General features: G+C 45.6%; 1 protein-coding gene across 7 annotated transcripts in view; it reads left to right on the plus strand.

The window, feature by feature from the left end:
* Window positions 1-17621, plus strand: part of lrba (LPS responsive beige-like anchor protein) — a 197246-nt gene that overhangs the window by 174082 nt on the left and 5543 nt on the right. For 5 of the 7 annotated variants that reach the window (XM_048245589.1, XM_048245607.1, XM_048245615.1 and 2 more), the window contains 6 exons: window positions 192-384; window positions 1460-1525; window positions 7858-8013; window positions 9840-10007; window positions 15760-15861; window positions 16627-16823. In XM_048245589.1, the coding sequence (XP_048101546.1) occupies window positions 192-384; window positions 1460-1525; window positions 7858-8013; window positions 9840-10007; window positions 15760-15861; window positions 16627-16823 (882 nt within the window). The remainder of the gene's footprint in view (window positions 1-191; window positions 385-1459; window positions 1526-7857; window positions 8014-9839; window positions 10008-15759; window positions 15862-16626; window positions 16824-17621) is intronic. The other 2 variants (XM_048245617.1, XM_048245625.1) reach the window with 1 other exon arrangement.

Below are 17621 nucleotides of genomic sequence, written 5' to 3' on the forward strand. Positions count from 1 at the left end.
GGCAACGCACTCCTCCTGCTCTTGGCGTCATCCGTGCTTGAGCTTCACTTCTGCTGGCTTCCTAACTTGCGTTTCTCTTCACCTCTCCTCCATCCTCCCTCCATCCTCCCTTCCCTCCCTCACCCCCACCCCTCCCGTCTGTGTGTGCGCGCGTGGCTCCCCCTCTCTCTCCCGGTCATCGGTCTCAACAGTATCTCCTCCTGCAGACACCGCTGATGTTCACAGAGCAGATGCAGCAGGACGTCATCATGGTGCTGAAGTTCCCCTCCAACTCCCCGGTCACCCATGTGGCGGCCAACACCCAGCCCGGCCTGGCCAACCCCGCCATCATCACCGTCACCGCCAACCGCCTCTTCTCCGTCAACAAGTGGCATGGCCTCACCGGTGAGTCTCAGCACATGTAGAGGAAGAGCATCAAGTGCACTCTGAACATTCCTATGGGCACCACAAAACACTACTGACATGAACTAAGATATGTTTTATATGTGAAGTATTATACACACTCAGCTCAGCAGCTACTTAGCTACTTCCTGTATATATGCTCACCCAAATCTTCCAAACAGACACTGAGATGGATGGATGGATGGATGGAGGGATGGATGGATGGATTCATGTCTATCTTGAGAGATAGAGTTGAGTGTGTGCTGGTGTGTTGTGGTGTGGAGAGCCCATCTGTCGGCTGACCTGGGAAGTCACTCACGTCTGAGGCGCTACGGCAGCTCTGGGCCTGCGAGCTCAGAATAAAATGTGACACTTCCACTGGTCAGCATTAGGGTTCCTGTCCACTCTCATCAGTCAGGGCTCACTCCCGCTCCTGCTCCTCTTTATTTAGTTTACGTCAATCCATCTGCATGGGCAAGCCCCCGGGCCATCCACCGGAGGGGGGGGGAGGAGGAGAGTGGAAGCCAGCATCAAGGCATGGAGCATATGAGGAGCCTTTCTGATTCCCCTTCTGAGCTCATGTAACTGTGGAGGAGGCTGGAAGGGCTGCTTTCTGCACTGCTTGAAATTGCTTCACCACTCCCTGTTTGGCTATTCTCTGGGATGTCTGAAGCCTAATTGACAGCGTACAGCTCGAGTTCACATGAGAGCTCATATTATAGTCCCAGTTGTAACGCCTTTTATTTGTAGTCTGGCCCACTGTCTCACACACACGCACACACACTTCCAGGTCAGCGATGGCGGGAGTTGTTCTATGGCGCTCCTATATTGATGGTGTTTATTTCAGCAGTAGGATGTGTCCCAAGTGCTTGAGCAGTGTGTGCTGTGGTTGGCGGGCAGCTTTTCCTCTGGGTCTCCGTTGGATGGAACACAAATTCTCTCTGATAGTTCAGCAGCGCAGGAAATGACTTTTTAGCATCCTTCATAAATAAGACACCCCCTCCCCAACAGGCCACATGACTACAGTATTAATACCATTTCTCATTCTCTCTCTCTCTCTCCACCACTCTCTCTGCAGGTCATCAAGGCTCTTCTGTTCAAGATCAGCAGTACCAGCTGCCAGTGGAGATCGACCCTCTGATAGGTCAGTTTCTTGTCTGTCATTGCCATGACGACAGCCCTGGGTGGAGATTGCTGTTGTTTTTCACCCAAACTGCCAGGCGCACTTGCCACTACGGCACGAGGCATTTGCATGCAAATTGGAATGCAATGAGCTGTGGCTTACCCTGTATTTCATCATTTCTCCCTCCCTTCCTCCCTCTCTCTCTCTCTCCTTCTCTTCTCCTCTTCACCCTCTCTTTAATGTGACTCAGTGAAGAGTGTGTGTGTCAGACAGATGAATATGAATGGTGCAATAATGTGTGGAGCTGAGCGTTGTGCTCCGTGCCTGCTGTCAGGACAATATGGCCTTCTGTGCCACGGCTCCCTGGACGCTCACCGCTCCGACTTGTTGATGAGAGGACACGAACAAAGGAGAAAAAAGAAACCTAGAGAACCCCCTGTTTTTATCCATAGTGATTTTATCTCTCTTTTTGAAATTGCTAAATGATCCATTTCTACAATAATTAAAGGCACACTATGCAACATTTTCACCTTTATGAAACCAATTTGATAGTAAACAAACTTGTAATAGGCAAATCGTTCACCTAGCGTAGCTGGACATAGTTTTTGCCTGTTGTTACTCCTAAATCACGAGAAGTTTGCTATTTATAATAGCAGAGTAACATATAAATACATCGTGATTCTAGAGGGAGCTCTAAACTCGCCAAAAATACCTAAACCAGCATAGTGTACCTTTAAGAGCTACAATATATCTCAAAAATTCAGGTTGCAAATCGTATAAATAGGTTCACCATTGATTAAAGGATGGAGATCATGCTAAGAACGATCAGAATGGACTCAAACTGACCTCAACAACCCCATGGACATTACAGTATATGGTATTGTTTGTTCTTCCTCCATCTTGCCCTCCCCCTCCCATCTTTCCTCCGCATCAGTAGGAAGGTCCAGGATTCTTGTGCCTGTCCTCTCACCCCTTTCTCCCCTTTTATGGACCTCCCGCTCAGACTGTGGTCATGTGACCTCTCCCCGTCCACATCTGCTCTAGCCCTCCTTCAACACCAGACCCGCTGGCAGTCCACTCAGTAGCCTCTGCTCAGAGTTGCGGCTGGCCTGCACCACTAGCTGCTGTTCATTGTTAGTGGATTGTGTTTTGTTATAAAATGTTCACTGGCCAGTTAAAAGCATCTCAGCCTCATTGGATGGCTGTGTGTTCTATAGGTGTGATGTTCTCCTGCTCTCAACCAGAGTTTTAGTCTGTCATGTAGTTTGTGTATGTGAAAGTGTTTTATGGAAGGGGGGGGGGGGGGAGGGGGGGTGGATGGAGAGGGATGGATGGCTGTCGTAGCTGAGCCAGTGTTGGGTGTGTGGCTCTGAGGTTCCTGTGTGGTGGCTGGTGGTTAAGGCCACAGATGTGTGGGTGCTATTGACTGGCCCTAATGAGGATTTGAAGAGTGTGTAATGATATGCTGTCAGCAGGTGTGGACACGCTCCCAGCCAATCAATACGCTGGCTCCTAAGTGGTGCGCACTAGAAGGAATTGATTAGGTTTTCATGCACTGGTAAAGGAGTGAGGGAGCGAGAGGGGCAGCTCTGAGTCCTGAGGAGAGGAGTGAGGGAGCGAGAGGGGCAGCTCTGAGTCCTGAGGAGAGGAGTGAGGGAGCGAGAGGGGCAGCTCTGAGTCCTGAGGAGAGGAGTGAGGGAGCAAGAGGGGCAGCTCTGAGTCCTGAGGAGAGGAGTAAAGGAGCGAGAGGGGCAGCTCTGAGTCCTGGTGAAGGAGTGAGGGAGCGAGAGGGGCAGCTCTGAGTCCTGAGGAGAGGAGTAAAGGAGCGAGAGGGGCAGCTCTGAGTGCTGGGGAGAGGATGGATGGTGGAGAGAGGGTGGGAACAGAGAGGACTGGAGGCTGTGAGATATCGTCCGACCCTGAAGCCTGTCATGTGAGTGGAATGTTAGTTTGTTTCAAGGGTTAAGGTTTAAGCTGAATATGTCAGTGTTGTATTTATAGTCGTCTTACTCAGTGGTTGTCCAGGACAGGTCTCTGCTCTATTCTGCCTAATTTCTGGTTCTCCGTGAGAAACATGACATATCCTCTTTGTGTACGAGTGCGCCATTTTTCTTTTCTTCCTCAAAAAGTGTCATCTCTGTATTTATGCAGCCTACATTCCTTGGTAGGCCAACTTTAAACACTGTAAATTCTAACTGACTGCTAGGACAGCTTGGTGTTCCTGTGTGTGTGTGTGTGTGCTTGTGTGTGTGTGCGTGTGTGTGTGCGTGTGTTTGGATGGAATAGGCCACTGGTGTGTGTCATGGTGTCTCTCACCTGTTTCTAAATGTTTTTTGTGCTGCTGTGTGTGTGTGTGTCGTTGTCTAGAGGAGTAAAACACTCATGGGTTGTTCCTTCTCTTTGGCATGCCACCGTCTGCAGTGGTCACTCTTCCCCCTCTCCCTCTCCCTGCCTCATGTTCCATCTCCGTATCTGAACCACTCTCTGACCGTCTCTCTGTTCTCTTTTGCCTCCTAACTTGCGACTCAGCAGTTTGCGGCCGAGTCCTTTATTTACGGCGGCGGGGTGGGGGTCTCAGGCACTGCTCTCATGGAGAGCTGGGCTCCTGCGGCCGGCGCTGGCTGTGAGAAGGAGGGCCTCTCCCGGCGTGTGAGTCGGAGAGCGCGAGGAAGCGCTCCGTCGTTAGGGTAGTTTATGTGCTCAGCCACAAATCACGCCTGTGTGAAAATCATAAATGCCCACCGCCGGCAACCTCATATTTTTTGTTGTAAGGGTTTAACGTCCGTTTCAGTGTTGGAGAGAAGTGGGAGTAAAATTCATGACATTCTCTTTCTTTTTTCAGTTGAAAGCTGCTCACTCTCAAACATTCCCTGGGTCTGTCCACCCCCCCCCACCCACATTTGTCAGCTTACCTTCATTCCTCTCCTTCTGTCCTGCTTCCCCACGTCTGTGGCTGTGCTCGGCCTGCTCCAATCCTTCACCACCAACCGTTCCACACACACGCCAACACTACAGAGGCTTTTTGTCAACTTCACGTTGTGTACAATGAGTCTGTCTTGATGAAAGATTGATTTCTATGAGAACTCTTTTCTCCTATAGCTGCTCTGTTCATTTCCCCTCTTTCTACCGTTATTATGACCGCCGCGCAGCGAAGCGGCGGTCATATAGGTTTAGTCAGATTATTTTGTTTTTTTTTCTTTTTCGCATGCCCAAATTTCCGACACTGAAAGACCGGGGTACACGAAACTTGGTGGGCATGTAACCCCACATGGATAGCATGGAACCATCGTTTTTCGTTTTGATCTGTAGCCCCCCCGCTGGACTGGACTGGCTGGCCGGAGACAGTTTTCTGTGAATATCTCGATAACCGTAGGGCCTAGGAGGTCCACCTTTTTTATGTATGTTGGTCTTAAGGGGGCATGTCAACCCATCCCATTACCACTTATTTCATGTATAGCGCCACCTAGTTAAAAATTAAAAGCAAAAAATTAGGTGTTTTCATCACAATATCTCTGGCTGACAAGGTCAAAACTGCACGAAATTAAAAGTGTAGGATCATTATGACACCCTCCGAATGCATGCCAAGTTTTGTGTACTTTTCGTTCATGGGGGGCCTTACAATAAAATAATTTATGTGTACATTTAGTGGCGTACACCAACAAGGATTCGGGACACTGAAAGACCGGGGTACACAAAACTTGGTGGGCATGTACCCCACATGGATAGCATGGAACCGTTATTCTTCGTTTTGATCTGTAGCCCCCGCTGGACTGGACCCCGAAAGGAGGGTAGGGCAGACACAGTTCTCTGTGAATATCTTGAGAACTGTAGGGCCTAGGATGACCAATTTTTCCCATTATGTTTGCCTCCAGGGGTCATGTTAACCCATTCCATGTGCACACATGTGCATAAACAGATACACACGCACACACATACATTTACAGTAATCATACGTATGACACATACTCACACAGTAGACATATGTACGCATGCATGCACATGCACAAACACACATACGCAGGCAAACACACAAGCACGCACATACACACACACACACACACCCACACACATAAACATAAATTTGTACACGCACACATGCACATAATTCAAGAATTTTTACCGTCATCTACTCCCTGAATTTTTGGTCATTGATACCCGGGACACCGAACCACCGGGGTACATGAAATTTGGTGGGTATGTAGCCCCACTAGACTTTTACGGAAAAATTTCATTTCGTCCCCGGGTCATCATGGCTGCATTTTCAGTATTGGCGATAAGTAGTCGTTTGTCCACTAGATGGCGCATCGTTGCAGTGAGACGTAATTTTGTTGGAAGTTAAAAGTGGGTTGGAAAAAACAATGGACGCTTCCTACAAGGACTGTAATTTGCCTCAGCGGACATCTAATAAGGATAGGACGATGTTCACATGAAGTGTAATTCCCATTTCTTCTTGAAGTTGAAATAAATCTGAGGATGTTTATCGGACATGCTTGGTTTTTACTGCAGGTACGTTAATCTTGTAATATCAATAAGGACCTAGGTAGTTAGTTGGGTGATGGAGGCATTTGATTGATTGCATTTGTAGAAAACTATAAATGCGGTTATACCAAGCAAATTGATAGCAGCACTGTTTGTATCTTTCGACTGTCATTTATTGCACGTGCTACAAAATCATTCTGTGCAATGGAAGATTTACCAACGTTATTAACCGGTCTGATACAGTTTTGCCTATACATGCGTGAGACTGAGACGCCTGTTTATTTTGTTTTAAGTGCGTGCATGGTGTGAGAGGGGAATCGATGTGCTTTGATTACAGCTTGGTAGTTGTAGTCTTGTGAAATTAAAAAGCACGTGTGTGTGAAGTATCCAAACAATGACACCTTCATTTCATTATGGCTGCTTTAGCAACACACCTTAAGCTACTGTGTAGTGGGTCCCATCTAGAAGTGGCTACTTCATTCGCGCTTTCCTTGACTCATGGAGCTGCTTGAATGTTATTAAAATTTTTCGCCACGATATGGCAGTTTAAGTCCGCTTGATACTGTAAGGCGTAAGCCATTGGTTTCCAAAGGAGATTTTATTAGTGTCGCCAGCATAGCCTATTGACAATTTATGTTGTAAATAGGCCTACCTTATAATCCTACCTGTAGCTTAGGGAAGCTAACAGCTTTCTATTAGGATCTAGTTTGTTAGTTACCGTTTTGTCATAACTCCCTGATGCATTTTTGCATTTAGAATAGCCAGAGCGTGTATATCTCAATCGGAAAATTAAACAATATCGGGTGCCTATGGACTAGGCTGGGTGAACCCAGCCTGATCTGCCCGCTATTTATTTTTTGATTTCTTAAAAGATTGAGCTTGGTCTGATGAAAGCCAGACTAGCCATGGACCTCAGTTAAACAATGCAAGGGAACATGAGTCAGCCTATATTTGCACGAACAATAACGGACAACAGCTCTTCAACTTTGGCCCGTTAAAATGTGTATGAACAGTCTAGCGACGCATTTCATCAAGGCCCATTTGGACATGTCAGTTATTTGCACCACTGGTTAGATGTAAAACAGCATTTCGTTTCAGACTAGGCTACTGTTACTTAATTTGTGCATTAACAATAACGTTTCAGACTACTGTTACTTAATTTGTGCATTGACAATAAAGTATTACATGAACTAAAGATGACTAAAATCTTATGTAGAAGAAGAAACATTCACAAAAAATCCATCCATCCAAAAATGACCTTTGTTTTTGATAGCTGTTGAAAACGGCATGGAACTGACAGAGATGTTTTACACAAAAAATAAATAAATAAATAACATTATGCTGATACCTTTTGCTTTTCCCAAATACAATGTAGCCTACAGGTGTAAGTGACCTTTCATCAATCCAGTTGCAATGGATGAACTGTGATTAACTGCCCTACTTGTGATTGTTTAGAGATTTTAAAGGTTTTATAACAATGCTACATCTTCTTTGGCTATTCTACAATCTATTCACCTTTTCAGCACCAGTAGGCTACTTTCTGTGCAGCCGCACACACACACTCAGGCATGCCAAACAAGCATACACAAAAGTTTCAAGAGTGGGGGATGGAGTAAAATATGGAGACAAATTGAAGTGTGATTTATTTTCGCGGAACGGATGTACAGGACTGAGCGGCGGTCATATTTTGTACCGCTATGCGGTACATCTAGTTCTCTCGTTCAATCTGTTCTCTAAAGAAACACAGCTCTAGTTGTACTGCCCTTTTATAGGAGACTTCTGTCAAGCTGATCCCTCGTCTGTCTGTCTGTCTGTCTGTCTGTTTGTCTGTGCGTTGCTAATGATGGCTCTCCTTCTCTGTGCCGGTCTCTCAGCCAGTAATGTGGGCACTCACCGGCGGCAGATCTCCGACCTGCTGGACCAGAGTATCCAGGTCCACTCCCAGTGCTTCACCATCACCGCTGACAACCGCTTCATCCTGCTCTGTGGCTTCTGGGACAAGAGCTTCCGCGTCTACTCCACGGACTCAGGTAACCACGGCGACCCAAGCCTCGGACTGGCGGGGGAGGGGGCGGTGGCGCGGGGATGGTGTTTGGGGGCGAGAGGTCACGAATGAGCCCTGCGCGTTTGAGACAGCTCCATTTCACACGTGTGCACACACACCACGCACACACACACACACACACACACCTTTTTTCTTCACACTCCCCTGTGAGTACACTGCGTCCACCCATCTACACATCTACATGGGGCCCACACAATTCAATTTCAGAGGGCAAGGATCTCATTGTGAGACAGATGGAAGGCTGGAAAGAGAAACAGAGAATAGAGCCGAGAGGCTAATGGAGAAATAGGGCTCTGTGTGTGTGTGTGTGTGTGTGTGTGTGTGTGTGTGTGTGTATGTGTGTGTGTGTGTATGTGTGTATGTGTGGGGGTGTTGAGGCTGTGCCATGCTCAGTGTAGTGTTGTGTATGTGCTGTATATGGGAGCATATGGGGGTATGTTTGAGTAGGGGTTACACTGGCACACTGAGCAGTTTATCTTATCATTAAGAGCTGATGGGCCGGCTCTGTGTCAATCAGCCACTGATTGCATTAGTGTGCTGTTGGTCTAGCCGGGCCTCACGTCCATTGCCTTTGTATAGTGCCCATAGAAAACAATGCTGCTCCAGTATAGCCACTGAGACTAATGACTTAGCCACAGAGTTTCCAGTGGTGTGGAGGATATTGCCAAATATCTAACGGTTGCGTTGAATCATTTGGACTGTGTGTGTTTGGCTCTGGTGTGTGTCCTACAGCCGTGTGGAGGTGTTGTCTGAACAGAACAGTAGCAGTAATTAAGCCAGCGCAGCGGGAGCAGACTTCTCCCTGTCACTCACTGGGGCTCGCTGGGCTGCTGGGCGGCTGTTGGGTTGGGCTGGGTTATGTTCGACAGCACAGAGCAGCGCAGAGCAGAGCTCACAGCCCAGTGTGTGGCTACAGCTCCTGCACTACGGAGCTACTAATTATCAGACTGATGTTGATGCACAGAAATAAATGTCATCTGCAGCACTGGAGTTGGCAATGAAAATATACACACACTGACCATTGAGGTCAGCACATTCACATACACACACACACATGCACACTGTTATGCCATCATATAGACAGGCATACAAGCCCCTTACTTCAGCCTGCAATCTGACAGCAATTACCACGCACACATACAGAGAGAAAGAAAGACACAGAGACAGAGAGACCCATGGACAGGACACACACACACACACACACACACACAATTCTCAAGACCAAATATTTACACTCCTGTAAAAATCAGTCTGTGATGTGTGTAGACTGGTTAACAGATAGCAGACGCCTTCCAAAGTCTCGCACCACTTCATATAGGAGTTCTTCACATAGCAGCAGTCTGAGTGCGTGTGTGCATGCATGTGTGTGTGTTGTATGCTATTTAATTTAATAGCTGGGTATTTCATGCCTTATGTTTCTTCCCAGAGGTCAGTTAAATTGGTTTGCAAATAATATATAATCTTATTTGTGAGTTAAATTTATATGATAAGATTTCAGTTATATACTCTGATGTAATTGCTAGCATTTCCCCAGATGTAATAATAATGTAAAATATTAGAGTAAAATATGAATATCACCTTCCTGTCCTTTACTGTTGTACTGCGCTAGAGGCATCTGTACAACAGGAGGATATTGGTTCCAGTCTAGCAGCCATAAATTGCTCTAATGAATTAATCATGTGTGACAATATTAGTGAATTACATTATGCTTCAATATTTCAAATGTTTGTTGTAATATTTAAATGCCAGACCCCTGCAGTAGCTTAACATAGGGTGTGTGTTTTCTGACAGGGAAACTCACTCAAATTGTGTTTGGCCATCGGGACGTGGTGACGTGTCTGGCGCGCTCCGAGTCCTACATCGGGGGCGACTGCTACATGCTGTCCGGCTCCAGGGACGCCACCCTGCTGCTCTGGTACTGGAACGGCAAGCACAACAGCATCGGAGAGAACCCTGGAAGTAAGCACCCCTGCCAGACCACAACACCTCACACAGACACATGTAGTGGCTCTCTCACGGCTGAATCTGACCCCATAAGAGCTGGACGGAAGTGCAGACCTCTCAGATGCTAGGAGACATCACTTAGTCTAAAGCACTTTAATGTTGAATAAAACCCTTCTCTGTATCTTATCGGAAAATCTCCCCTGTGCGTAAGAGTAGTCTCTTACTCTTAACCATAGAATGCAATAGCATTGGCTAAATAACCACATTGGTAATGGGCAGTGTGGATTCCTCTGCTCTTCACTCACAAATTTGCTCTCTCTCTCTCTCTCTCTCTCTCTCTCTCTCTCGCTCACACACACACACAGAGCCATGTGACAGGCCCAACACAGTGATTTACAGCTCACTCTGTGGAGCTACAGCAAGTTTCATCTGACCACAGCAGGCCTCTTTCACACAGATTGGGTTTCAGGCCACTATTGAGCCGCAAATGGGTTCTGCCTGCGTTTACATCTGTGAAAGAGACGTGCGTGTGTGCGTTTGTGTGTGTGTGTGTGTGTGTGTGTGTGTGTGTGTGTGTGTGTGTAAGTGAAAGTTAGAGAAGGCCACTAGCAGTGAGAGTGTGTGACTAGTGGGGTCGCAGGCACATCAAAGTTCAAGCCCATCCATCTCAGCTCTATAAAGTGCAGAGCCCAGGGAGGCGGCGGCCTGCTCACACACTAACATATGGCCACAGCGGCAGCTTCAAACAGCCACCTCTCCGTGTGTTAATCCAGCACACACACGTACACTATACTCTGTTAAGTGCCCTGTTGCAAATGGAGCACTATTTATGACTGACCAAAATTGAGTTAATTAAGCACATCGCCGCATTCATCTTGTTGAGGTCAATGTGGTGATGTAAGCTTCCTGCTTGCTTGGGAGTGTTGGCGTTTTCCAAATATTTTAAAAGAAAAAAATGTATTATAGAAAAATAGAAATAGAATACACATATTTATATTTTTAATAAACAAATAGGATACACACAGAAAATCTATTGTTATTAAAAGTTATTGACAAAATGAATAAATTACATCATATCTGAATTCTGTACGAATTGTACATTAAAAATGTACTGTTTGAAATAAATAAAGATACTGTATGTGTTTTGCTATGTCAATTTTCATGTTTTCAGCTACCAAAATTAGATGGCCTGACCATTTATATACACAAGAAATTACACATTTTTCAGAAAATAATGAATTTTTGTATTTATGTTATTTATTTATTAAGCTTTCATTGTTATTCATAAAATGAGGTTGAAAAATATAAAGTGTGTTCCTCCCCTTGCAGTTCTGCGTCATTTGAAGCAATGCTTTGGATCTTTCTTGTTGTAGGACAAAAATGGCTTCAGTCAAGTGCCGTCCACACGGTATGGCATGGCAAGGCAATTGAGTTCTGTTCAAACGGAGTTCGTTGTTTAAGATTGCTTTCACTCTTTACAAATTGCACCCTTTAGCAGCACTGAAGCACCCCAGACGATCATGTTTCCTCTACGGTCACTCCTCTGTCATCTGCTCATTAGTTCCGTGCCTCCCAAAGTTTCTTCTCTGTGGTCAAAACACCTAAACTTGCACTTGTCTTTCTAGCATATTTGCAATCATCCTCCCAGGATCTGTTTCATTTAGCGCATATTAGTCTTTTCGTTTCTATGGCCAGTTTTGGATATGGCTTTTTCTTCCTCACTCTGCTAGACGTCCAGCATTACACAGCCTTCTCTCATGATGATGATGATGATGATGAAACTGGCCGGCTTTCTTTGTATCCTGCTAAAGCTGGCTTACACCGTTGCTTGTATGGGTTAGCCTTATAGTCTTAGAATGCTAATAGACCAATATGTTTCTGTAGAAAGTTCTTTCTTTTCAACTGTTTGTAGTTCAGAATCAATCCCACAGATGCCGTCGCTCCAGATACTTAAGTAGCCCAAAGCCTACTGGTGCCTCCTTAAAAAGCACTTAACCGTCGATGCGCCATTAAAAACAGTTGTTTACAACATATCTGCACTAACAATGTCTGATCTATATTTCTTAGGATATATATATTTTATGATATTTAAATAGAAAATTATATCTTACAGTACTGTTATGTGTATTGTGTGTATCATGCCCATTTTCTCTCTGTGTGTGTGTGTGTGTGTGTGTATATATATATATATATATATAGACGGGTATGTTCTCAACTTTTCCATTGCATGTTATTGTTCCTCTTTTTAAAATAGCTGTTCTGATTTGAAGTTTCACACCTTTAGATGACTTCACTTGATTTATAATGCTTTCACTTGAACACATTACTCTGGAGGTACTGTTAATTTACTGACCTCATCAGCATACGCTTCAAAACTAACTACATTTTCCAACATGCATCATTAAAACAAACAGGTTTAAAAGTATTTAACAATTTACAAGTATATAAAAAGGAAGGTTAGAGAATTTGCAAATTATAACATAAATTATTTGCTGATTGTGTGGAAGAATTGAAATGGTAACCAGTTCATAAGGATATTAGCATACATGCCGTATTTAAGTTTTCTTTGTGCGTAAGCAGCTTAAAGCTCAGCTGTGTATCTATAGGGAAATGTATGTCTCCAATAGATGGCTCTAGGGTTTGTAAAGGAGCAACATATTTGAGTATGTTATTATATGTGTTAAATGAGAGAGAGAGAGAGAGTGTGTGTGTGTGTGTGTGTGTGTGTGTGTGTGTGTGTGTGAGTGTGTGTGTGTGTGTGTGTGTGTGTGTGTGTGTGTGTGAGTGTGAGTGTGAGTGTGAGTGTGAGTGTGAGTGTGAGTGTGAGTGAGAGAGAGAGAGAGAGAGAGATTCAATGGTAGTATAGTTCAAATAATTGTTCATACATTAAAATAATTTGTGTAGCATGAATATGAAAATATTTGCCTCTGTTTGTGTGTATATACAAGTGTGTGTGTGTGCACATGCGTTTGTGTGTGTGCCTGCATAGCACGTATAGCAGCGTGGCAGTAATCAGCTCAGCTCAGCCCCTCAGTACAACAATGTGCCGCTCCATTACCACAAACCGCAGGAGAGTCTGTTAGCCACAGGGCCAGAGATCCCCTTTATACTCTCTCCAAACACCACTCTCTTACCTTCTCTCTCTCTCTCTCTCTCTCTCTCTCTCTCTCTCTCTTTGCACCCCTCCCTTTTCCATGATGTTAGTCTGTGTTTGCATTGCTAAGTGACACATACTGTATTAGTTCTGTCCTCTGTGAGCATCAGACACCAGGTATGTAAGGGATATCCATTCATCCACTCACAGGAAGACCCACATGCACATGGAAATGCTGAAGGCTCTAATGAACACACACAAACGCTCTCATAGCAACACACAACCATCCATACACACGCAGTGGCTAACGGGCGTCCTGAGTCATGTCCTCATGGGCTTACGGCCTTATACCCTATTTGCTAGGTGTGTTTGTTTGTGCATATGACTTGGTTTAGTTGGGAGTGTTGCCGCAGAGACACTGATTTCACTGTAGCCATCAAGACTCTTTGATCAAGGTGATTCCAACGACTGCACTGCCACCTAGAGGAAAAGATGTGAAATGTCCACAGCAAGCCACTGCGCTTGTAGCAGTTTTGTTAGTGGTTTGTGCTACTTCAGACATTCTTTCCCACACATAACTTTGTTTGTATGTTTAGGATGCAAAACGTGCCGTTAATGACTCAATTGTTAAGTTCATAGAGTTTCATCTGACTGAATTCTGCAAATCACTCTCTGGTACATTCCCTCTCCTTTCCCCCTGTCTCTCTCTTTCCCTCTCCTTTCTCCCTGTCTCTCTCTCCCTCTCCTTTCCCCTGTCTCTCTCTCCCCTCTCCTTTCCCCCTGTCTCTCTCTTTCCTTTCCTTTCCCCTGTCTCTCTCCCCTCTCCTTTCCCCCTGTCTCTCTCTCCCCCTCCTTTCCCCCTGTCTCTCTCTTTCCCTCTCCTTTCCCCTGTCTCTCTCTTCCCTCTCCTTTCCCCCTGTCTCTCTCTTTCCCTCTCTTTTCCCCTGTCTCTCTCTTCCCTCTCCTTTCCCCCTGTCTCTCTCTTTCCCTCTCTTTCCCCTGTCTCTCTCTTTCCCTCTCCTTTCCCCCCTGTCTCTCTCTCTCCCCTCTCCTTTCCCCCTGTCTCTCTCTTTGCTCTCTTTCCCCCTGTCTCTCTCTTCCCTCTCTCTTTCCCCCTGTCTCTCTCTTTGCTCTCTTTCCCCCTGTCTCTCTCTTTCTCTCTTTCTCCTTGTCACTGGTAAGTGATACTCTGGTCGGTTGGCTGTGTAGATGTACGTGTAGAGGTATTAGATTGTAATCAGATGTCGCTTAACGCAGACCAAATGGTGCCCGAGGACTTTAGGGTTAAATGATACACCAATATATCAGTTTTATTGATCTTCTCCTGGCAAAATCCGACATCAGTCTCTAATCCTGCACTTGTAGAACATAAGTCAGACCTAAGACATTTAGGATGCCTGGCAGTTAATGAAACCTCTACTTTGAGGCATTGTATTTTGTGTGCGTGTGCGTGTGTGTGTGTGTGCGTGTGTGTGCACATGCATGCATGTATGTGTTTAGATCCCTTGTAAAAATCTTTAAGTAAATACAGCCAGGTTTTGTTCCAGTAGCCCTTTTTACTGTAGAGGTGAGTCAAGGTCCAATTCCTCCTCCTGTCACTTGGACGGGTTTAATGGGGACTTCTACTCAAATTGATGTGGATTTAAAAAAGTATTACGCTGAAAAAAAAGAGTATGCTTAGTGCTCAGCAAACGTCTAGGAAGCACACTAAGTATTCCTAAATTCTAAAATCATAATACTGCCTTTACTGAAGCACTCCAGAGGTCTGTCTCCATAAACACACAAGGACTGTGCTGGGACTTCCCCTGCTCCCTCTGCCCATATACACACACACACACACACACACACACACACACACACACACACACACACACACACACACACACACACACACACACACACAGAGGGAGAGAGAGAGAGAGAGATACACACGGGGCCTGTGCATCTGTTAGGCTCATCCTCCTGAGCTGATCCTGCCCATGCCTCTAGTTTAAGCAGACCCCAGGCACAGAGGCCAGGCCTCTAATGAACTCCTAATGAACTGGTGACGAGGCCAACTACAAAGCCCAAATCCTCTCTCTTACTCTCTCTCTCTCTCTCTCTCTCTCCACACACACACACACACACACACACACACACAGAGAGAGAGAGAGAGAGGGAGATGTCCAGCAGTGAGGCTTTGACTGTCCCAGTGGAAGAGGGTGATTGAGCTGTGAAGTATTCTTTCAGACACTGTAACTGTGACCGCATGAAGTCTCTTCTCTCTGTTTTGTTCATCTTTATTAACGTGTTCCTTTGCTGTATTATTTCATCAGACAGGAAGATTATGAAGATGAAGACAATATATGTCCATTTTCAGAGATCTGTCATTATTTCACAGGCAAAGCATGTGTAGATGTTTTAATTTCTTTTTAAGTTAAGTATTAAATGTTGTAGTTAGTAGTTAAGTGTAAAATGTATATTTTTCACTGTTTATAGTCTGATTCTTTTTTTTTTTCTTTTGCTAAACCAATAACTCCACCTGGTGGTCTCTGGTGGTCAATGCAGCCCCTTATTCCCTTATTCAGGTGTTCCCTAGAAGTGGCTTTAGTGGGAATCACTTCTACTCTATAAACACCTGACTGTTCTTTCTGTGTTTCTCTGTTTTGTGTATGTGTACGTGTGTGTGTGTAGAAGAGTTTGTGACGCCCCGGGCCATCCTGACAGGGCACGACTGTGAGGTGACATGTGCGAGTGTGTGTGCAGAGCTGGGCCTGGTCATCAGTGGCTGTGCAGGTGAGTGAGGAGAGCTGACCACATCTGTAGTCCAGATCTGCCCCTGTGCCCTCCATTGCCTTGTTTGTTTAGAATGGCATTGATGCAGTCATGTATACAGATGTCAAATTGGTCCTATGTAATGGGTATTGCATGTGTGTAAAATCATTTTGTAGACGTTTTGATAAATGGATAGATGGCTTCACAGTCCACAACATACCATAGCCTAAAATTTCAAATAATACACAGATATGGCCTTATTATGGCTTCTATGCAAGACCTGCTCAAATAAAACAAGCGCCCTCTGTTTCATTTGTAGGTGACTATATCTAATTTAATTGTTGTTATGAACTGGATATGTGATGATTCTGTGAATACTGGATATGGGGCCCCCGTTGTACAATGCCTGCATACCACCAATAGTGCAACAGTTGCTTTTTTGGACCAGTGAGTGACATTTGGGTAATTTTCTGTGGCACACCTGATGATCTCTCACGGCACACTAGTGTGCCCCGGCACAGTGGTTGAAAAACACTAATCTAACAGATACTAACTAGCTTGAGGAGACTCCACAGTGGTTTGGGTTGAGTTGTCTTGTGTGTGTTGTCTTGTGTGTTTTGTCTTAAGTTGAGTTGACTTGTTTGTGTCGTCTTGTCTGTGTTGTCTTGTCTGTGTTGTCTTGTGTTTGTTGTCTTGTGTTTGTTGTCTTGTGTTTGTTGTCTTGAGTGTGTTGTCTTGTGTGTGTTGTCTTGTATTGAGTTGAGTTGTGCGCCGTGCTCTTCACAGAGGGGCCCTGTCTGATCCACTCCATGAACGGGGACCTGCTGCGCACCCTGGGTGCTCCCGAGGGCTGCGTGCGGCCTCGCCTCGTCCAGGCCTCTACAGAGGGACACTGCGTCGTCTACTTCGACAAGGGTCACCTCTGTTTGTTCAGTGTCAACGGCAAACTACTGGCCCACAGGAAGATGGAGGAGAATGTGAAGGTACTGGCTTTCAGTCAACATGCGCGCACACACACACACACACACATGCACACACACACACACACACAGAGCACACTATATGCTATAAACATTTAGAGAGGAAGTTTCCTTGCATCACCTGAATGTTTGCTTTGGGTGGTAATGAATAATGAATAAATTATTAAAACCGAAAGTGAATAGAATTGCATTCTCTCTCTCTCTCCATCTCTCTCTCTCTCTCTCTCTCTGGCGTGTTCACTCAGACTGAATGGCAGTCTCAGACTACAGCTTTTGGCTTGTTGCCCCAGACATGGCATGAAACTTTCTCTTTTCCTCTGCTGAGCTTGGTTTCCCTCACAGTCTCTGTGCTTCATCACACTTTTTTTAGTGTGTGTGTCTGTGTGTGTGTATGTATGTATGTGTGTGTGTGTGTGAGCTAGTCTGGGTCATGATTAAAGGCTGGCATGTGTTCTAAGCTCTGGCTGCCCCAGGGCATGCTGAGCAAGCCCTCCCCTCCCCTCACCTCCTCCTCCTCCTCCTCACAGGGCTTCCCTTTGCTCCTTCCTCTCTCTCACCTCCTTCTCCCCGAGTGGGAGCTAAGGAGGGCTCTCCTGTTCTCTTGCATGAGAGGACACATTTGTCACCAGCAGGCAGCTGTCCCACATACCCCACTCAATCACGTTCCCACACAATCACACATGTATACACACACACACACACTCACAGGTCCTGGGAAAGCCCACAGGCCAGTGTGCTGCTCTGTGCTGCAGTGAGGCCCTCACACCTGCTTCCCATTTGCTGTGTCACCAGGGCCTGTGC

Source organism: Alosa alosa, chromosome 1 (genome assembly GCF_017589495.1).
Source record: "Alosa alosa isolate M-15738 ecotype Scorff River chromosome 1, AALO_Geno_1.1, whole genome shotgun sequence".
Taxonomy (NCBI): domain Eukaryota; kingdom Metazoa; phylum Chordata; class Actinopteri; order Clupeiformes; family Clupeidae; genus Alosa; species Alosa alosa.